At 39.6% G+C, this 22888-nt stretch overlaps 1 protein-coding gene across 6 annotated transcripts in view; it reads left to right on the plus strand.

Annotated features, from left to right (window-relative positions):
* LOC121324418 (MAGUK p55 subfamily member 5-like) overlaps window positions 1-22888 on the plus strand; it is a 50279-nt gene that overhangs the window by 18240 nt on the left and 9151 nt on the right. For all 6 annotated transcript variants that reach the window (XM_041266263.1, XM_041266262.1, XM_041266264.1 and 3 more), the window contains exons 2-9: window positions 12262-12767; window positions 16588-16796; window positions 18613-18690; window positions 20041-20196; window positions 20564-20725; window positions 20804-20881; window positions 21755-21938; window positions 22335-22406. In XM_041266263.1, coding sequence (XP_041122197.1) covers window positions 12428-12767; window positions 16588-16796; window positions 18613-18690; window positions 20041-20196; window positions 20564-20725; window positions 20804-20881; window positions 21755-21938; window positions 22335-22406 — 1279 coding nt within the window. In that variant the 5' untranslated portion in view covers window positions 12262-12427. The remainder of the gene's footprint in view (window positions 1-12261; window positions 12768-16587; window positions 16797-18612; window positions 18691-20040; window positions 20197-20563; window positions 20726-20803; window positions 20882-21754; window positions 21939-22334; window positions 22407-22888) is intronic.

Consider the following 22888-nt stretch of genomic DNA (forward strand, 5'->3'; position numbering starts at 1 on the left):
CACTGGGTAAAGTAGCACTGTCAGATGAAAGACAAAAATGCTACACAACAGGTTTAAAATTGCGTGTTGTATTTGCTGAAATGCATTGCAGTGCTGAAAAAAACTGTACGTGACTGGAGATGAAACAAAGACAAACTTAAATATGGTGAAAGAAACGAGCTGATAGAGCAGGAACATGTTCATGGCCTGATGTAGAAAACATCGTTTGAATGGAGTACTTTTGAATGACTTTAATACACAACATACTGTACATTGTACATGGCAGTGCAGTCAGATCAGGGATACACTTGTATAGTATATGTGTGGTTCTGATTAACAAAACTAATGTATTTTTACAGCTGGAACTGTAATGCGATTGTACTGCACTGTGTGCAACACTAAGATGTTATGTTTACTGGTTGTTGGATGGTGCACTATTGCTTTTTTAATTGATACAAGCAGCACTGTTTAATACTTTTTAAATTTGAATGAATACAATGAAATTGTAAAAGCCAATGCAGCTGGAACTATTGTCTGGTACGGGAACACACACACAAGGTAAACGAGCAATGGCGGAATACAACGGGGAGGGAACAACACACAGCGTGCAAACAGACAGAGAATGCAATACAGAAACTTTTTGCGGGGATCTTAAAAGGGGGGAGCGACAAATGCACGGATTGCTAAAATATCTATTTGATGTATTTTGACAGTGCATTTAAATTTACTTGAACCAATTATTTAGAAAAACTGAATAGTTTCTAGCAGTTTAAATGAAAAACAGGTTATTTTGAAACTAAACCTATATTTTTCTTTATCGGTGTTGAGCATGTAGGGAAAAAAAATTTATTGTTTAAAAAAAAAAAAAAAAAAAAAAAAAAAAAAATATATATATATATATATATATATATATATATATATATATATATATATATATATATATATATATATATATATATATATATATATATATACACACACACACATATACAGTGCTTTGAAAAAGTATTCAGACCCCAGACCAATTCTCTCATATTACTGAATTACAAATGGTACCTTGAAATTTCGTTCTGTTCGATATTTTATTTTAAAACACTTAAACTCAAAATATATTATTGTAAGGTGACATTGGTTTTATGTTAGGAAATATTTTTAAGAAAAATAAAAAACTGAAATATCTTGCTTGCATAAGTATTCAACCCCCACGCATTAATATTTGGTAGAGTCACCTTTCGCTGCAATAACAGCTTTAAGTCTTTTAGGGTAAGTATGTACCAGCTTTCCGCACAGTGTCTGAGTGATTTTGGCACATTCTTCTTGGCAGATTTGCTCCAGGTTGTTTGGGTTGGTTGGATGATGCTTGTGGACCGCAATTTTCAAATAGTGCCACAGATTTTCAATGGGATTGAGATCAGGACTTTGACTGGGCCACTGTAGGACATTCACCTTTTTGTTCTTGAGCCACTCCAATGTTGCTTTTGCCTTGTGCTTGGGATCATTGTCCTGCTGAAAGGTAAATATCCTCCCAAGCTTCAGTTTTTTAGCGGACTGAAGCAGATTCTCTTGCAGTATTTTCCTGTATTTTGCTCCATCCATTCTTCCTTCAGTTGTAACAAGATGCCCAGTCCCTGCTGATGAGAATCATCCCCACAGCATGATGCTGCCACCACCATACTTCACTGTAGGGATGGTATGTCTTGAGGCGTGGGCAGTGTTAGGTTTGCGCCACACATAGCGCTTTGAGTTTTGGCCAAAAAGCTCTGTCTTGGTCTCATCTGACCACAAAACCTTTTCCCACATTGCAGATGGGTCACTCTCATGCTTTCTGGCAAACTCCAGACGTGCTTTCAGATGGTACTTTTTGAGTAACGGCTTCTTTCACAGCCTTACCAATGATCCTTCAACAGTGGGGTTTTTATCCAGAAAATGTGACAGCAACTTTCACGGTTCACAGGTGGAGGCCAATGGTAAGGTAATTGTGTCCTTGTTAGGGCAGTTTCTTTCATCAGTGCAAACTGGGAGCTTCCACATGCACTTTGTTCATAAAATATTTAAACACTTTTTTTTTTTTCAATATAAAGAAAGAAATACATACTTAATACTACAGTATAATAACTAATTAATACCATCTGTATATATACCATCTGTATACAAATTAACCAGGGCTTATTTCACCTAACTAACACTGATTGAAAACCTAAACATGCAAAACTGGAATGTTCCAAGGCTCATCTGCTTCAGAATCTTCACTCTGTGTGAAGAAGTTTGTAATCTAGGAGGTATTCTTCTCCTTCTGGCATTTAATTTCATAAATCTTCTATAAAAATTATTATTATAATTCTTTTAGATCATTGTGTTCTGGATCTTCAGAAGCGATTTTAGAAAGCTCTCCGGTAAAGTATAGCGCTTTGATGCCATGGTCTACAGTAATCTCGAGTAAACACTGCAACCATAGATACTGAAATGCTGCACCACGTCCAAAAACTCAACTCTATTGGTTAGGGGCTTTAGTGAAATACATTTTAATTTGTTGTACCTGAAGTTTGTCATGCAAATATTTCACTACAGTAAAATGTTTTTGTTTATGAATGTTTTGTGCGATTTTAGTATGCTGTCAGATAATTATTTGTACTTGAACGCATTGTGGTCGCCTAATTGCTCAAAATAACATTGCTAAAAAATAAAATACAAATATTGATCTTGAACTACAGACCTGACTAACTGCTGTTTGGTTGATTGTCTGAAGGTTTTTATGCTAATTTGAAAAAAAAGAAAACCCTTATCACCACGTAGTAGGCAATTATATCATCGATCGACATTCTAATGGCCCATCTCTAAATGGTTAAGCATACCTGTTCTGTGCCTGTAAATCCGTTGCCACGGTTTTGTTTGTTTGTTAGCTTGTTTGGTTTTTTTTTTTTTTTTCACTTAAACCATCCCCAACTTTAAAACACAGAGATTCTGAACATTTCCTGCCATTGAGTCCTGGGAAAATTGTGCCGTGTGGTGTGATTGTGGATTAATGTTGAACATCCAAAACTCCTCACCCCTGCCTCCAGAGATATTGGGGGGGGGGTCCCACCAAGCCAAGCTCCAGTTGAAGTATAATAAACCCTGGTTTATTTCTTCAGTAAATAGGAAAGAGAGTAATTTCTTATTTGTATGAAGTCTTAACTATTGACAAAAGCTGGCTTATTTAGCCTGTGGGAGCCTGCTGTGTGAAGCAGAGCATAATGAATCCATCTGAATGAGACTGACCTTTCACTAACACTTGAACTGCATTTCTATTATAAAAAGGTGACTAGTTCTGTGTGAACTTTGACGTAAGCTAATGGACCATACAGATCAACACACGCTCTGTACAGTACATGTGATGTGAAGAGCTACTTTACAGGGGGTTTGAAATGCCAGTTCTCATAACTACTAAATTCTTTAGATTTGCTTTTGTGTTTTTCAAACATCGTATTAAGGTGATGGCAGAAATGGAAAATAATGTACAAAAGTTAATCTAAGCGCAAGAAGAATGCTATCATTACGATAGCTCTGATGACTGGTATTCATACCCATACCAATTTGTTGTTTGTATATCGGTATTATAAGTAATAACGCATCAGTAAGATAGTCTCCACTATAATAATGTACAGTGTCGACATTTACATGGAAGAGAGTAACTGGAGGAATATGGAGCCACACATGAAGCCAATTTGAATATCGCTTCACCCCGTTAACTATTCTGTAGGAATGATCATTGGACGGTCTGTCTTCCTGCGGTCGAGCAAATAGTCTCATTCTCCAAACGCAAGCTACTGATAATACCCAGGAGGCAAGAGCCCAGCCTGCAAATCTTCATCTGGACTCGTCAGGCACCTGACCAGTAAGTGCTGTTGATGCATGATGAAGAGAACTTTCTCCAGCCCAGAGAGAAAAGGCCAATGCTGCACTCCCTGTAGTCCCCCAGTAAAGATTAGCAACTTGTCACCAGTGTGATTTTGGACCACATTCAAATGTGTCATCCTGCAAGCAAGCACAAGTCTCAAGTACCTTAGTGGTGACCCATTGTTTTCTGCATTGGGTGTTTTTAGCCCTATAACAGTTTCAGTTATAAAAAGATATATGTAATTAGCCCTTGAATCTGAGGTTTACAGTGATCAAGTAATCTGAACCTCAGACTGATAAATGTCTACATAACTACAGAATTGGCGGCGGGGGTGGGGGGGGAATTGTAAGATTAAGTTTCACTAACAATTTTATATAAACCGCACAAAACTTCTTAGGATGAAATTGCAAACCTGTTAAAAAAGTAATGCTAATAATGTGCATGACCGAGTCCAAAATATTGCTTTAAAGCTCTGTGGGAGCGTGAAGACCAGTCAATGTTTTTATTTAGCATAGCATCCTCGTCTGATTGTTTTAAGGCTTATAATAGGATTTTAGTAAACCTGAATTAAACACATTTGAGTATGAAAATTGAGTCATCGCTTTAGTATCACACTTGAAATGTCAGTTGGCGTTCGTATGGGATACAGAGTGAACAATTCTAGCCATTATGGCTGGCCCCGTGCATAATGGACAAAATGCCTTGACAATAATCTGGTCCAGGTAGTTTTATTATTATTATTATTATTATTATTATTATTATTATTATTATTATTATTATTATACAGTACTTATTAATGGCCCTCCAGGACATCGCAACATTTGGACTCTTTGATATAGCGTGTTGGAGTCTGGGCTTCCCAGAAGGGAGCACTTTGTCAGAGGTGGGTGGTGGGGTGACACACACACAATGGCCCTCTTGTGTTTTGTGGGCCCAGATTCACAAGAATGCAACACACAACCACTTCAGAGTCGCGTATGAATAATCAGAGGCCAGTCAGTAGCAGACTTTCTCCTAAAGGGAGCGAGGTGACTTTAAAGAACACTCGCAGGTAAAATGAATCAATATCCCATCAACAGTGAAATTGTAGCTTTTTGAAATAGACATTAGGAAATGGACTCCTCAGGCGCTTTAGATCCATAATTTAGGGGTGTGATGTTTTGTTCGTGTTCAAATGCCAAAAGCTGTATATTACAGGTATTCTAGAACTGTTCTGATTGTCGGTTCACCCTATTATACCCCCTCCCTGGGTTTAGCTGGATTTTTACCTGAAAAGGATGTCAAAAATAATCAGTCTCGCTCTGTGTATCTAGGTCTCTCTGTATTACTGCTCGTACTATTGATGTGTCTGTGCTGGCCCTGCCGGCAAAAAGTGAATAAATGAAATAAACCTAAAATGAAAAGAATATTCGAAAAATATTCATGAAAAAGGAAATCGACATTTGTCCCATGAATAATGTGTTAAATAACATTGGATGAGACTACTAGTTTTGTTTGCCCAAATTCATACCATGTAGTATGAAGTGTGTGTTTATGTATGTGTATATATGTGTGTGTGTGTCATATATATAGTATATATGTGTGTGTGTGTACAGAAAGCACTGCCATTCTTAACACATGCTCCACAGGAGTACTTTTGGGCAATACAAGAAAAAATAAATTGAGCATCTATTTAACATTCAATCTTGCTGAAGGCGTACAGTTGGGCCCATGCCTTTTGTATTGTAGAGACAAGACCTGGGAAAAGTGTATTCATTTAGAATGAATTCTAGGCTAAATCTAACAAGGGCTTGTAGTGGGGATGTGCACACAGTAATTCCCACAAGTACGGTCTGTGTCTTTAAAAAGCAGTTTGGAGTTAGAGAAATGACTTGAATTGGTTGGGCAGGACAATGTGGGTCCAGCTCCAATACTGACCGTGTGCCCCTGTAACCCAGCAACCATGCTCCCTCAATTGGCTAGTGTTTGCTGCACGTAGACGGGCAGGAACCGACTGAGAAGTAGCTTAAGTTTTCTGATGCAGAGTCCTGAAAAAATTCTCTTGTATGCAGCTTTACGTGTTTATTTTAAAACCCACCTCCTGTTTAACTTGATGCTACATGATCCCACGTGGCCAGAAGAAGGCAGTTTATGGTTCACACGTCGCCAAAGGTACTGAAAGAATAAAGGCAAAAAAATATTCTAAAGAATCTTTCAAGCACTGTTTGAGTTGATGGTTCGCAAAAACTGTGGTACTCAAAGCATGGCTTTAATTTACAGTTTTGAATAAGTCAGTGTTAATGGATGTTTAAAGCTGATCAACAGGAATTGTCCATGTTAACATGGTTCAAGAACAACTGACCCCACCTATTAAAAATGCTGTACAGATTTGCTCTCCATTGATGGTTTCTGAGGCAGCAGACATTGCTTTTTAAAAAGCAGAATATTTTGAGAGGGCAGTTTATTTGCTCTTTCTTTTCCCCCACACCCCTGTCCTCTGCCCTCACGGTTATCACATTATTGACAAGTAGAGCAGATAGTTTCTAAGTGCCGTTCTGTGTGCAGGGTTTATTGGCATCGTTACAGCATCTTGCCACGGGGCTTCAGCCATCTGCTGTCTAAGACTTTGGTGCAACCTGGTTCGACACTTTATGCCCCTGCAATTGAGAGACTGGCCACTTTGATTTCCTGTTTGAGCCAGAATCGCCCAGGAAACGAGACTAGGGAGAGAGAAAGAGACCACTGGGAGCTGCGAAGAGCCAAGGAAGGGAGAGCAAGTGGAGTTTGTACATAAGGCACCTTTTTAAGTGTTTTTTTTTCCTTGCCTGGACCTCATGCTAGCTGACAAAGCTGTTTCCATGGCGATTCGGAGGGCAGCTTTGAAATGCTAATCTCCTGTAAATGAGGCTTCACAGCTGTTCTCTGGAAAGAGCAGAAGAGGTGGAAGGGTGGTGGAGGAGGTGAGGTGGGGGGGGGGGAGATGAGAACAGCTCTGACTACATACAGGGCAGTGCCAGACATCTCTTAGAGCAGGCTATTACAGCTGTGCAGGTTAGGACAAAGCGATTAGACATTGAACTGAAAGGTGACATACTGTATGCAGTACTAACAGTGACACACTTTTTTTTTTTTTTCTCTTTGCGGAACAAAAGGTGTTTTCAGTCATTGTTGGCAGATAACTGATGTCTGATTTCTGGTGAATCTGATTTTTCTGACAGTGATTCAGTTATATAATATGTGTTCTCTGTATTAGTTCTTTTTAAAATAAATGTTCAGTTCTAAGCCATGTTTTGTTTGCAACAAAAGGCTCAATTTATATAATCACTCATGTGAAAGAATGTCTGGTATTTTTTTTACCATATTTAAAAAAAATTCAACAACTTTCAGGTAACGGAATATATGTCTGTCTGTTATTGCAGTGGAAAATCTGTAAAAGCATTTTATGTAGTTCCTGAAATAGTGTATAATATTCTCTAGAGAATACCAACAGATACCATTTTGAAGTCTCTATTACTAAAAATTAAGTTTTTTGTATTTTTTTTTTATGAATTTCAAAGATAGGAAAGCATTCAGCTAAAAATGTGTATTAAAAAAAAGCATTAAATCACTTGTGTGAAACGATGTCTTGTAATTTGCCCAAAGAATAACACATACATGTATCTCTTTGAAAAACTATGTGGAATACATAATAAATAAATAAATAAATAGTTTAGAGGAAAGAGATGTTTTAATGGTTTCTGAAGTATTCTGGGGGAACAAGGGCACGAATACCAAGATGCTACTGTATAAAAAAAAAAAAAGAAAAGATTTTGGTGAACTTTTATAGGAAGAGTCAAATACAGCCAAAAAATGTCTGGTCCTGGGGGAGCATCCCACTGAAACACTTGGTCCTTAAAGGGTTAAAGAATAAGCCATTTTAAAATCTGTAACACATTATTGAGTTTGTCACCTTTTTAAGCCTTTTACCTCCAAAGAGTAGGGTTCAAATCTAGCTGTAGTAACAAGTGAAGTTAGTTTGTCGGTCTCATTTGACATTTCTCCACATTACAATTCTCGGCCTTGACTTGAGGACCGAATGGCAGGCAGCGTGTGTTCAGGTTGGGATTGAGATGCTCTGTCTGTCTCTCTGTAGCAGAGCTGTGAGGGGAAACTCCCATGGTGCCTGCCTGACTAGCTCTTGCCATTGTCCCTCTCATGTTTCATTGGCATTAAATTCTCAGGCACACAAAAAAATGCAGCATCAAATTAACTCCAGTCAATACTTACGATTGTATTATTTTTTTTGAGGTACAATTGGATTGCATGCAAGTGAGAACGCATCTGAGATAATGACAAACATAGCTTCCCAGACAGTGAGGTCGCTTGTGTCGCTATATAATTTTGTTTGCCTGCTAGAGTGTCTTTTCCTTTTTGTTCTTATTGCAAGTCATCTATCTAGAAGGAACGGATTCCCAGGGGAAGGTCACTGATCAGGCAACAATGAGTGGAGGAGTCTCAAGTGGTGACGGTTAACAGGCTGTTGGGAGCAGAGGGTTATCGGAGCCTGCACTCTGTCTCATGAGAACCACTCTTTGATTTGCACTGATGGCGGTAAATGGCACAGAAATTTCCGCCTGCTTTTAATGATGTACAGCTCTAGGCTGGGGCAACACTAGACAACCATGCTGCAGTTGTTAATTTACATCCTGTCTGTTATTCTCTGCAGCCTTAAACGATTGGTTTGGCATGTGTTGCTAAGCAACAATAAACCATGATTGTTCCCTGATTTTATTTTTTTATTCTTTTAGATGATGACTTGATGGCAGCAAATACATTTTTATTAGTTTGTTTTATCTAATTCCTGCCAAGGTGTTGATGTTTGCACTACAGCTTGATGTATGTTTAAAGCTAAATGAATAAGCGGAATTCAGAGAATGCATTTTTTGTCTCAAGCTCCATATTTACATAGCAGCGTACCGTAAATTTGAATCATGAAATTTGCCCAAGTTTTCTGCTGTTTTTTAATGCAAGATTCAAAATTGAGGGTAGGAAAATGCAAATGTATCCATTCTGTAGTGCTGTATACAAAAAAGTTACATAATGCTAGAACTCTTGTTGTATAAAAGTCAGTGCGTGCAAACTTGTCAAATGGTTTTTGCTTTCCTTTAGTCCTAAACTTTTCTTACAATTCACCTGCTGTACACCATGCACTCTGTTTAGCAATACAACCTTCTTACATTTATACATTACATTGTTTCATGGGAAATAAGTAGGACAATAGAGTGCTGTCTTTCTCCTCCCCTTTAAACCATTGCATCAACTGCTAGAAATGTACCATTTTGATCCTTTTAAAAAGTCCATTCAATAAATGAATACCCTATTCTTCAAAATGCAAACAGATAACGTCTCCTTTGAGCCCTTTATTGTTGCTTACTTCAGCAGCCTCAGCTTGGTTTTTTTAATGATCAGTCTTGTTTAATTAAAAGCAGAATTAATCAACCATGAGGGATGCGTTTTGTCAGATTTATACATTCCTGTAGCTGCCCCTTCATGGAATTCTCAAACTGAGAAAACAAAAATCAGCCGCAGTGCATGTAGGAGTTGCTCTTGCAGTACTTCCTCAGCTCTTCAGTGTTGCAGGGTTTGTGAACTACCTCCCTGCTGTTTTGAATATGCAGTAGTTTGTATACCAAGTACAAAATGTCTTGTTTAATGATTTATTAAAGCTGTCTGGGTCTCACTCAGTGTTCAATTTTGCAAAAAAAGATATTCTTCCTTGGTGTCTGAGAACGCCATTCTTCTCCTTTAGCCTTCTTGACGCTGTGATTTATCACAAAGCAGACTTTAAGCTGTGGAGCTGCAAGCTGATTGCCTCTGCAGTGCTCCTGCATCCACATTTTCTAAAGCTTTAATTATTTCTGGAAAATCACTTGTATACAATTGAGGGAACTTGGTTAGGACATGCTTCAGCACAAGGTATTAGAATCTGGAGATACATGGTGGAACCTGTCCATCTACAGTATGCGTTAGTCCCAATTGTATGTATGTTGCACTTACATATTTGCCTACAGTGGATGTAATTCATGAAGATCTGCTTAACAACAACAGTATCCAAACCAAGAACTGAACATTTAACAGTTTTTTTTGTGTAGATCTTTCTGTTATTTTGCACCTGGTCTAGACTGCCTCATGAGAAGATGGAAGAAGTGGATCTTTTGTCAACATATTTAAGAAAGTTCTGATGTGATCAAATTATATGTATGAGTGACATGGTACGCCCACCCCTGTATTTAGTTGTGTTGTTGTTGAACTATGTTTTTGTTATTGTTTGGCAGCATTATTGTTTGGCAGCCATTAAACTTGTTCAGAATTTGGCCATCTCCCAAATTGATTACCGATTTGGAGATAGCCATTTATATAAAATGCATCCACTGCTCATAAGAGGAGAGCGGATTAAGAGGAGTGAGAGAGATCTAGAACGAAGGTGAACAATTGCTCCTCTTGCTGGGGGTAAGCCAGCATGATACTTGTATGTTTGTTTTATTTATTTTTCAATTTATGTATTTCTTTGGCCATTGGGCCTCTTTGTTTTGAGAGTGTTTTGGTTTCTGTTTTGTTTGATTTATTCAAACCGCAGTAATGTGCCCCTGTATACTTCCTGGTCTGATGTCACCACTCGGCCATGTGTGACAATGAGCAAGGACATTTATTTTAAGAATTCAAAAGTACCAGCAAATCTGAACCTACATTAGTGTACACAAAACCAAAAGACCTTCAGAACACTCCCAGTGGAAAACACAACAATTGGAACATATCTAACATGCATGTAATACCAGATTACTCTTAAGGCAACTTTTCCTTGTAAATTTGCAAGAAACTGTGTCGGACATTTTCAAGCAGATTTTTTGGAGTCTGGATGTAATGATACACTGTCAATACAATGCATGTTTTAATATGCAGACTGCTATGCGATCTCACGATACATGTGATGGGCTGCATTTATGATGCATAGTGAGATCAAATTTATCATTTTAATGATTTATCTATTTTGTTAAGACAAATTGAATGAGTTGGGGAGAGTATTAATTCAACTATAAAACACACTTTATTCAAGAACCACTTTGTGAACTACAGTGAGCTATGTTGTGCTTTACAAAATGATACATATCTCTATTACTGTACAAAATATCATGTAAAGAAAGTATCATGATTCAACCTTAACCTTAAGTAGCTTAAACTATTGCATAGTGTCACTATAGAAGAAGTTGCTTCATGGGTTGCCTAAGGGCTGCCTTGTTTTTCATGGGCTTTACATACAGCAAACGTGTGATCTTAAAGACAAACCACCAGTGCCAGGCATTTCCTAGAAGAGAATCCTGTCATTTGCAAAACTCTTCATGCAGGTTTAAATATCAGTTATTTTCACCTGCAGGTTTTGTTTTGAAGCGTGCACTTGACATTTTACTGAAGTGTGAAACAGCAAGGTCATATTTTGACTTTCCTTGCCGAGGAAAGAGTTTCATAGCTTCTGTGGCAGAGCTCTGATTGACTGCAACTTCACTTAAGGGGAGACTCTTGTGGTTATGGTGCAATAATACTGTGAACTATGAATCACCAAGGGTGTAAATATTTTGGCATCTAAAAAAGTTTAACTGTAGGAAAAAGGTGTTTGTTTTCTGATCACCATTACTTGACAGCTTACTGTATTTGTTCCATACAGTAGTAGCCAAAAAAAAAATGATTGGAAGGAACTGCACCTGTCTGTTTAGTTTTATTGCAGCTACAATTTAAATTATGAAGAATGTTTATGTACACAAATACCACTGGTCATTGAAAGGAGATTTATCTTTTTATAGTTTATTTTGTTAGCTTCCTTTTAAACGCATTTCAAACAATTATGCCTGTAACATGCATCCCTGTAATGGCTGTCAAATTAATTTTAAGGTATTTATGAGTTAATGACCATAACCTGTTGTAAACAGTATGTACAGAATAGTGTAGAATAAGAAATGGCAATGAATAATGTTAAATAACTGTGTAATGTTAAAGCCAAGTTTTATAACAATTGAAATAAGATTTTCCAGAAATATGAACGGGCAATCGCCTCCACTATATCCCTGTTGCCAGAGATTTCTTCCCCTGTGGATATTTGTCTGTTGAATTTTAGGCTATAGTTTCAGTTGATGTCGGTATATGTTTGTTTGTGGAAAATCAGTTCCTTCTTCCCAGTTAAAGAAGGTCATATATAAGCCAGGAGTTATAAATCCTTGCCTTCATTCTCACCACGTCAGTTTTTCACAAATGCCCTTTATACTTTGTGTGTGTATGTATGTATGTATGTCTATAAATTGGTTCCACTGTAATTAGTAATTGGTATATCTGAGCAAAGTGTGTGTGTGGTTTTATATATCCTAGGTATCCAAGACCTGACTTGTCTCTCTTTTCAGGCACCTGTCTTGGATGCAGAGCTCCCCCTAACAATCTTGGTGAGTGACAATGTAAAGAAGGCCCCAGAGCAGCATGGTGTTGAGAGGAATGGATGTTGCGTCTCCAAGCTGAGTGTATTGAAGAACCAAGAGGAGTGAGTAAGGCCCGGCCTTGACCACCTTCCACATGAACGGGCACATGAAGGAGGACTCTAACACAGAGGTGAAGAACGCGGAGCTGAGTGAACCCCTGCGGCACCGCGAGATGGCGGTGGACTGTCCAGAGGAGCTGGGCTGCAGGACCATCCCTGTGAGGCGCAGCGCCCAGCTCGAGAGGATCCGCCAGCAGCAAGAAGACATGCGGAGGAGGCGCGAGGAGGAGGAGCGCAAACAGGAGCTGGACGTCAATGCCTCAATGAGGCTCAAGAAGCTGTCCCAGAACCCCAAGATCGGCATCGACAACCCCACCTTCGACCCTGTCGAGGGATATGTACCCGAGGGGCCCAGCAACCTGGCCAAGGTCTTGGGTGAGTCGGTGAAGGAGGGAGCACAACTAGTCAAGCCAAATGCTAAATTGTTTTTTTATAATCTAAAGAAATAAAAACGTTTTGTAAAGTAAACTTCTGACCTGTCAACGTTAACTAAGGTTGGTTTGCTTTTAAACCAGCCTAACCATCATTTTCATCTTGACCAATTGTTGTTTCATCCACATTGCAGTATATGCGTTATTTTTCTTATTTTATTACAATAAGTGAAAAACCTTTACAGTTTTTTTTCTCTCCCAGTACAGTGTTCATTGTATAAACCCAAACATAAATCTTTATAATGGCGAATATGCTCTGTGTGTGTGTAACTGAAGGTCCTTTTTTAGTACTGCTGTAGGTATTCGTGGTTTATAAACCATTTCAGATGTCCTGCTAAACACCAAGTGGTGGTGTGACCATCTAGTATTTTGTACACTAAAAGGCCACTTGGAGACACCTTGCAGATTTACCCACCCAGTGGATTGTCTGCGGTGTGTCCTGTGCTTATTCATAAGCTGAGGTGTGTGTACTTCGTACTGTGTAGTGTGATCAAGAGGCAAGAATCTCACAAAAAGCTGGCAGAATAGTATATTATTACAATTGGGGATTTTAAAAGTTTGTTTAAACTTTTAACCATTGTCATAAATAAGTATATCAATATAGATGTTTAACCTTAAATTGTAAGGAGCAGAAATGTTTTCTCTCTGCATATTGACAACAGAGCACAGCCGTTCCCAGACGCTGACAGCCATGATGTATCGGGCTTCACCACCCATTACTGCCAGATTCAGAGTGCCAGTAGCTGAGGTGCATTTTTACCATTTTAAAAAAGCATGCTCGTAGAGTGATGTACAAAAAAATATGTATATATGCACAGGCTCATAGTGCAAGCCTAATGCTCAATTTTTGATTCCTGGGAATCTTTAAAACAATTTACCTGTCATAGTTTCGGTGAAGCAGGGTGGCACTGCATGATTTGTTCTAATTCTAAAGGGTCACGCAAAGAAAGGAAACCTAGGGGATACCCACGGGTGCAGATGGAATGGCTGCTCTTATTCCTTCAAGAGATCTTGTTAAAGCGGTGGAAAAAATGTATTTGAAACAGAAGCTCCAACAGGGTATTAAAAGGTTAAATTGGGGTGGGGTAACTGTTACTCGGTTTTATAGCTCTTGCATCAGATCTTGTAAAAGCCCCTTTAACACACCCCTGTTTTTGCAAAGCTTGTGAGTATCTTGTTTTCTGTACTCCACGTCTGTTTCTCTTCAACTTACTCCCCCTGAGAGAGACTTCATCACATTTGATGTCTAAAGTACCCTCCCCTGCGCTCCGACTGCCCAGTCATGCTCAGTAACTCGTTTGACGGTGTGGGGACAATATTGCACTGATGGATATACAGTACAATACAGTTGCACTTCAGCACTCTTGTGCATGTTGTCTTAATCCGAGAAGCTAGCTACTTATCCTAATTTGGCATTCAAAAGGGTGAGACTGCATTTTTGATTCTTAGATTTTCGAAGTTTGCAGAGACACTAGTGGAACAACTACTAATTTGTACTGTGAGTGTGTAAGTTAGTTTGTATTGGTTAGTTAATCCAAATCATATATATATAATATAATATATATCCGATATAAACATTTGATACACTAATTAGGGGGGGGGGGGGGGGTTATTGGTATAATACCTTCTCTCTAGTAAGCACTGGGTTGGATTACCATCTTGTATTAACCATGGTGGAGAAATACAGTATTCAGCCTCTGTAAGGGTGTTGTATAAAAAATGTCAGCTGGTTGGTTAATGACTTGAAAGAAGTTGTTGAAAGGGAGGATCTAAGGAAGTTCAAGGCTACCTGAAAGCAAGCAAGCTGCACATGTGAGACCTGTATAGCCAATGGAATTATTTTGTTTGGGGGGGGGGGTGGGGGGCAGGGCATGGCACGGCACCTTGAGCAAAATAGTATTCAGACTGAGGCTGATTGAGTCATGTGACCAAGGATGCGATCATGCCAGTGGCAGCGAGTTGTAGTAAGGCTAGAACAGGGGGCCCCAGTAAGTGACCATCAGTTTTAGCAGAGCTGATAGCCATTAAAGTAAGGCTGAGGGTCTGATCCAGTAATCCACACTTGGATTGCTGTGAGGGGGTAAGTCCCTTTTGTTTCAGCAGCCTGCCCCTGTGGATCAGCAGCACTCCTATCACTGGGATTGGATTGATCAAAGGGAAGATTAATACCCACCTTTCAAGGGGCCCCATCTGGAAGTCACCTTTCATTTAAGTCCAATTTTGGATCATGAGCTATTTGACCTGTCACCCCATAGATTGCAGGTTAATTGGCATCTTCAGGTTAAAAAGATGTTTTCATCTTTCCAAACTTCTTGACATCTCTTAAACTTGTCTTGAGCCTATATCAATAATAATCTGTTTGCAAATATTAACCAATCAGCACTGTCAGTGTCGGAATGACTGTTTCGCTGTCCAATAGGAGCTGTCACAAAGCATGGGGTAGATGGGAGGATGTTTTGCTTGGTAGAAGGGAATGAAAGGTCAGTCAATTAGGGCAGTCCGCATCGGTATGACTTTAGTACACATTGGGTCTGGCCAGTAGGTAAGAGAAAGGGTTGAAGTTAGAGGAATCGGAATGCAATCAATGACAGCAGTAAAAGTTACAGTTAAAGGAATTTGAAAGGTGTATTAAGAGAAGTGTGCTATGTGACCAAATGTGAGGTACCCTCCTGCGGCGTGACCAAACCTGCAAATCCTTGCTGTCCCTTTATCAGCTCTGCTCAGAACTAACCTTGCTGAACATTTTACCACACACTAACAAGGTCTCGGTGTATGTATAATTAATGTCCTCAGTAGTAAAATTAATTCATTGAATACAGGGAGACGTGCTTTTAATAAGGGACGTGAATTCAGAGCAATGTATCTCATCAACCACTGAATCACTGTTCTGTGAAAGTCCATGGTTTTTTTTTTTTTCTGTGGAAATATTGATACAATTTAAGTTTGCAGTGTTTAACAGTGCCTAGACATACTGTATGCTACAAATATGCGGAGCGCTTGATTATGTATATGACGGCACAAGTAGGGTCAATTTATGCAGCAGTGGAAAGCTTGCAGTGCAAAAAAAACAGGTAAATCAAGGGAGGTGCAGATTTCAGGCACTTGAAAACATCAGCGTCAGCAATTTAACTTATTTTTTCCAGTGGCATTCCTCTAGAATACAGTTTTGCGCTGTAGGGGTTCACAGAGCTTACTGTTTGTTCATAAATATTTGTTTTTTTTTTTTTACTGATCAATGATTACGTTCTGCATTACAAAACTAGCTTTATACAAATCTTGCATATAAACTTCGCCATGCATTTAATCTTTGGAATGTAAGTCTGTATGTATGCATACTGTAAATGCTTTTTGTGTATGTTTCTGGCCTGCAAACGAAAACGCCCTTCTAGAAACAAAACATTATTTTTGTAAAACCACCATTTAAAAAAGATAGATTGTTTGAACTCAATTTGAGGGGGTGTCAAGGGATGTGTGTCATCACCCAGGTACTGTTCATGACATACACTGCTCATCACCCAGTACATACCCTGCAAAACCCAGTAAACTCAACCTCAAACTCTCTTGTACACATTTCAGTGGTGTAGATGGGACTGAGCATGAACAGGAATTTTACTTCTACGTGGGTGAATATCTACAATATCTTTAAAAAAATAAATAAAAATAACGCACCAGTGACTCAAAAAAAAAAAAAAAAAAAAAACTGTTTGCATGTGCTGCGGATGCTGCTGATAACAGTACTAATAAATGTTCTGATTTGCTTGCAGAGCTAGATGACCTCCTGTCTTCGCTGAAGCAGATCCAGCATAGTCTGGCGGACTCTCAGAGCCAGGAAGATATCTCTGTCGTCTTGCAGCTTGTCCAAAATGCAGATTTTCAGAATGCCTTCAGGGTGCACAATTCGGTGGCAGTCAACATGAGCAAAGCCAGCCCTCCCTACCCGCTGGCGGCCAATGCACAAGATTTATCCCAGGAGGTTTGTATGATCAAAGCACAGATGTGATCCTCTATTACACCAGTGCATAACATTATTATGTATTGTGTACTTTTGCTGGCATTGACATATTTAATATTTTAGCTAGTTAGTCTTTTTTTGTACATCCCCCCCCCCCCTCCCCAAAAATCAGTATACCCTACTATGTAGTGCAGCTAATAAGCATTGAGAATGTCAAGTGCACTCCGCTCAACTATCGCTCAGTGGTGGAGTGCGTCACGTTTCCCTCTAATAGAAACTATGGTGAAATGCCCAATTCAAATGTTACCTCACCGCTGCACCCACTTACCAATTGCAAGGACAGAAGATCAATGGGGATAATAAACAGAATTAAAAAATTGGATCATGATAGAAATGTACCCAGGTCCTTTGACGGTTGTAGTTCTTGTTGAATTAACACTGTAGCCCTCTGATATATTCACAAAGCCGGATCAGCACAGCCCTCAGTTTGCAAATGTCTTTGAATTCTGACACTGGCTGGATTCAGAAAACCTGTTCCACTGAGCTGCCCAGCATCCCAGCTGCACTTCCTTTTCTGAAAGACTCAGGAATGCTGCTTTCCTGCTGCTCTGTAGTGATTCTGACAGCAAGTGTAGCCATCACTGGCTACTCCATTGTGAAGTTTGTAAAAGCTGAAATTCCTGAGTGGGAGTGAAGTGAATGGGCCAAGGCAATGGAGGATTATATTATCACAAAAACCCTAGTGGCCAACCAACTTAATAGAAGGTCCTTTTAATAACCATACAGAGAGCCCACTGAAGTTTAGGAAAGTCCTGCCAGAACTCCATTGTCATGTTTCCAAGGATTCCTTAACCTTTTGACTGCCACACTAACAGAACTTTTGTTTCCCTGCTTTGCCCATCTTTACATTTAGACTTTGAGAAAGCATTTTAGAACTGGTTAGCTGTGCCATTTAAAAGAAAAAAATCCTTTTGCTATAGAAGAATTGAAAATATTCAATTGCTTAAGCATTATTGACTATTAAACAATGTAGAGATCTTTGGGAGATGGCTCAGGACTGGTCAATTCAGTATGCAAGAGCATGGTTGGAACAAGATCGAGAGGAGGCCAGTTGGACCATCCATGCTCATCTGGTTCCAAGTAGTTGATTGGTCTCAAAGCAAGTTGGGTCTTAGAGGATCCATGTGATTCATAATTACCTACATGAGTAACCCATTCCATACCCTCACCACTGTGTGAAGGAGCTTCTCCTTCCCTCTGTCCGGGTTCTGGACTGTAACGGATTGAAGGAGCCACAGGTGAGAATAACTGGCCTAAATGATGATGATCCCTTCATACACACAGCCTTGGATTGTCTCCTTGGACTCTTTCCACTGATTGTCTTCTGAGACTATTGACTACTCCGTGTTTGTTTGTTTCACTTCATTGGACTTCTTTGGAAAACCCTGCTGTCTTCAGCAAGCTTCCCTTCGTCTGTACTGATGGTCACACGTTATCCTTGGCATGTTGATTGCAACTGTATTTTTGCAGATGGATGGGCTCTAATTTACTTTAACAGACAGTGGGCTACTTTGTCAGAGTCATTTACTTTTAAGTTATCATGAGCACATTTTTTTTTTTCAAAAAGGAGAAACACAGCCAATAAACAAGACTTAAAGTTGAAACAAAGTAGTCTTGAGTTGTTTCTTATTATGGTGAAGTTTTTTCCTTTCAGATCAAAATTGCGCTAATGACGATTTGGAGTAAATAGTTTTAAAATTTCTTAACCAGTTTTTATTTTCCAAAATTACACACATCTAAATATAAAAAGCTGATTTTCAGTTATTTTTCACCTCAGGTTCAGAACATATTTAGAACAAGCCTGCAAAAGGATGGACAAGAATTGAATTCTTTGCTAACCACACCGCATCTTCAAGTACGTTGTCCTTTTTTACTATTCATTTTAATGACATTGACCGAATATGTGGAATAAACTAGACTAGTAACGTTACTAACATTAAGCTTGTTCAAGGGAAAATGATGAATTGATGTCAGCCAGTGACTTGCATACAGCAAGGAGTTGAGGAAACCCCTTGGTACACATGAGCAAGAATGAGTTTTATTATGGGGGTGGGGTGTGGGGTGTGGGGGGCATTAACATGTTCATTGTTACAAGTATACGCTTTGGGTGCTTATAGAATTGTCTATTAGCCAATAGCTGAGTGCTCGTTCTATTTTAAACATACTGTGGAACACAAACAGACAGCATAGACCGTAGACAAATACCTTTGTGATTTATTTTAACCTGCAAATAACTTTACAGAAACCTCTTTACAAAAGGCACCCCCTTGTGGCAACGTGATGTAATTCCACTGTGAAATGGATCTAGTTTGGCCCTCAGTTATTCATACTCAGAACTGTAGTTTTATTGCTAGTTGTTTCTCTTATTTTTTAATGAAATGAGTGACAAAACCAGCACAAATCTGAGGCACGATAATCCATCTCTGCTTGAGGGAGGCTCAAGACTAAATGGCAAAAGGCGCAGGCAGGGGATGTCAGGTCAGGTTTTACGATGCAACACAGCATTGTAAAAAACAATGATGTGCATCGAGAGAACAACATTAGTGAGCACCTGCTTTTATTGGCAGAGTGAGTATACATGTAAGTAAGAGTTACAGTTTGGGTAAAAATATTGCATTATCGTGTGTTCTGTTTTTATTGGGTATGTTTTGGAGGAGATCAATTTTACTGCCATAATTCAAGGAAATGTTGGTACATTCTGAAAAGATTCAATACTTTTGATACAAGTAACAAAGGAAGAAAACTGGCAGGTTGATGGAGCTATACTGTGTAATGGACCGGTATTTTATTGCATATTTTTCTGGTATCTGGTTACCAACAATAATAAAGTCTACTAAATGACATTTTGCAGGGTTCTGTGGCTGATTTTTATAGTTAAATTAATAAAACGGTGTAAAGCCAGGCATGCTTCTCCTGTGTGTAGCCTGCATAATGTATCCAAGCCCATTAAACTAATCGCTGCTGATTTTGATTGACTGAGTTTGAGTTTTAACTCAAGGCAGAACTGACTTTGAAAAACCCTCGACGCAATCTCGTTCTGCTGATCTGTACCTGCATTAATGAACATCCAAATAAGCAATAGAGTGGATGCTTAATAATCTGCACTTAGCTGTAAACGCAGGTGAGCTGTGATTGCACTCTCTGCCTCTTGCCAGCACTCAAAGCAATTCCTTCATTACAGACGGGGCTGTTTTTCTTCCACCAGGCGCTGATGCTGGCCCATGACAGGGTAGCAGAGCAGGAGATGCAGCCCCAGACAGTGGCAGAAATGCCCCAGGACTGCACGTACCAGACCATGACTCAATACGGAGGGGAGATGGTGAAGATTGTCCGCATTGAAAAGGCCCGCGATGTACCACTGGTGAGTGTGTCTCTTAATAGGGGATTTCCACGCTTGTCTGAATGAGACTTTAATTATATGGGGGGTATTGCTTTATGACGGCAGGGGGAGGTACAGTATTGTTGCTTGTTAAACTGAAGGCTTAAATATCTATTGAGGTATTGCAAATAGACATACAGTCGTGCAGTATGCCAGTAGACACACACCCTGGCTTGCTATATTGCTTAAATGTATATACAGATTATATAACGCATTCATTAGATTACGTTGGTATATAAATATATATGATGGAAGGGAATGTTTAGAGCATTCTTGATTTCAAATGGTGCGTCTACCACCAGAGCAGCTGTTCTTTCACGTGGTGAAACTACCTGTTTGCGCTGTGTAGGGAGCCACGGTGAGGAATGATGTGGACTCTGTGATCATTAGTCGGATAGTGAAGGGAGGGACAGCTGAGAAGAGTGGCCTGCTACATGAGGGAGACGAGGTCTTGGAAATCAACGGCATTGAGATCCGGGGGAAGGACGTCAACGAGGTCTTTGACATATTGGTGAGAGATCTGCTTGCCGGAAACGAGAGCAGTCATTTCATCTGTACATGTCGTCACTTTATTTCTTTCTTTTCTTAGGCGGATATGCACGGTACGCTGACTTTCGTCCTCATTCCCAGCCAGCAGAATAAAGCTCCTCCAGCCAGGGAGACTGTGGTAAGTCCGCAAGTGTTTTACAACAAGTAAATCTACTTGGCACGCCTATAGACAAGTCACTCTGCATGGGTTTCATTGTGCTTTGGTGAATGTCATTACATTATGGCCACTTCAGTTTATACCCATCTCAGATATATTATTGGGGTAAGAAGAAATAGTTTGGCACAAGCTGGATGCAGTATTGACAGGTTGCTTGTAGCAGTTCTTTAATTCAATTACCTGCACTTTAAACACAGTGCCAGACAGCTGTATCCAGTTACTGAAGTCTGGATTTGATTAGTCAAGGTGTCTCCAGTCTAGCCTAAGACAAGGGTCTCTGTAAAACAATCTGGGATTCACTGATTAGTTCAGCTCCCCTTCTCTCTGTATATCATTTCATAACAGTAGAGTTCACCCAACTGGTTAATATATTCCACTACAGTGTATATATGCTATTGCAAGTTTGAAAGAAGACTTTCTCATTCAAATTTACTCTGTATAGAAATGCATGAGAGCAGTGTATTCTTTTTAAGGGATAGCATGACTCCAAGATAGACTTATTTATTGTTTGGTTGCTTATAACATTTATTATCATGTCCACCAGTAAATTATGGATTTTAATATTGAGGTTCTTACTGGAATGCCAGCTGATAACTTTTCTGTGTGCACTGTGAGTGCCGTAGAAAGCTGTGTTGCTTCCTAATTTAAGAAAGATGTGCGCTGGAGTTCATATTCAAATCGAACGCTCTTCTAGCGCTTCGGTCGGATTTGAGCAAGCAGAGCAGATGGTTTGCACCCAGAAAACCGCACCGCCCTACTTCACTGAAGTGAACAGAGACAAGAATCTAGCAAATATTTTAGGCACAGAGTTGAGCTGTTTCCATCCCTCTGTAGGTCCATGTCAAATCTCATTTTGACTACGACCCCTCTGATGACCCATACGTGCCATGCCGGGAGCTTGGGCTGTCCTTCCAGAAGGGGGACATCCTGCACATCATCAGCCAGGAAGACCCCAACTGGTGGCAGGCCTACAGGGACGGAGACGAGGACAACCAGCCTCTCGCTGGCCTGGTTCCAGGTCAGCTGCAAACCAGCCATTTAGATACACAAACTGGCTCAGGTTCTGAGATGTTTATTGTAGCTGGGAGCATGCTGTAAGCATGCTGCCGATGTTCCCATTCATATTCTGGGCTTGTTTGTGGTTTTTGTAATTGTTTTCATAAAAGCAGTTGCAGTCAGCTACAGTCAGGGAGTGGTAGAGAGTCTTTAAACATTTGTTTTAAATGGATGTCAAATTTCATATAACATTGTCTAACAATAGGGACGACATGTTGTGTTTAATTTTTACAAGACTGCCAGTTGAACCTTACCTATGTTGGTGAGTTTGAATGGACTGGCCCACAGTCCATTTCTTGAACAGCCCATATATCATGCATTTGGGAAAAATGTCCGTGTTGGTTTGGAATCTCCATAGGGAAAAGTTTCCAGCAGCAGAGAGAAGCCATGAAGCAAACCATAGAGGAAGACAAGGAACCTGAGAAGTCAGGTAAGAGCTGTATAACTGTGTTAATCTGTCTATCTTGGTTCCTGGAACACAAACATCAAGACCACATGCAAAGAAGTCTCCTGAACCAGGCTTGTACAGTAGACTGAAGAACTATCGACTCCAGTGCATTAAGTTGCTGGTTCCAGTTCCTCTCTCAAGGGGTGCATATCCCTGCCGACGGGGTTACAGTGGAGGCGTCCATCAATCTGTCTTGCACACCCCCTTAACCCTGATAAAGTGTGTGTTTTCCATTAGATTAAGGTTACAGAACTCCCTGCATTGTGAAACGCTTTACTCACGTTTTACTGAGGAGTGTTAGCTAGGAGAAATAGTTATTCTACTTTGATCATCATATTGTATTTCAAACTGGAGTGACCAGCAGCGTTGTTGTGCTCTTATAAGAGATTATCTATCTCTTTTGGAGCAGTACAAGTTGAGAAATGTTTTTCAGCTTATTTCTGCCCCATTTGATATGTGAAAAA

This window comes from Polyodon spathula, chromosome 12 (genome assembly GCF_017654505.1).
Source record: "Polyodon spathula isolate WHYD16114869_AA chromosome 12, ASM1765450v1, whole genome shotgun sequence".
Lineage (NCBI taxonomy): Eukaryota > Metazoa > Chordata > Actinopteri > Acipenseriformes > Polyodontidae > Polyodon > Polyodon spathula.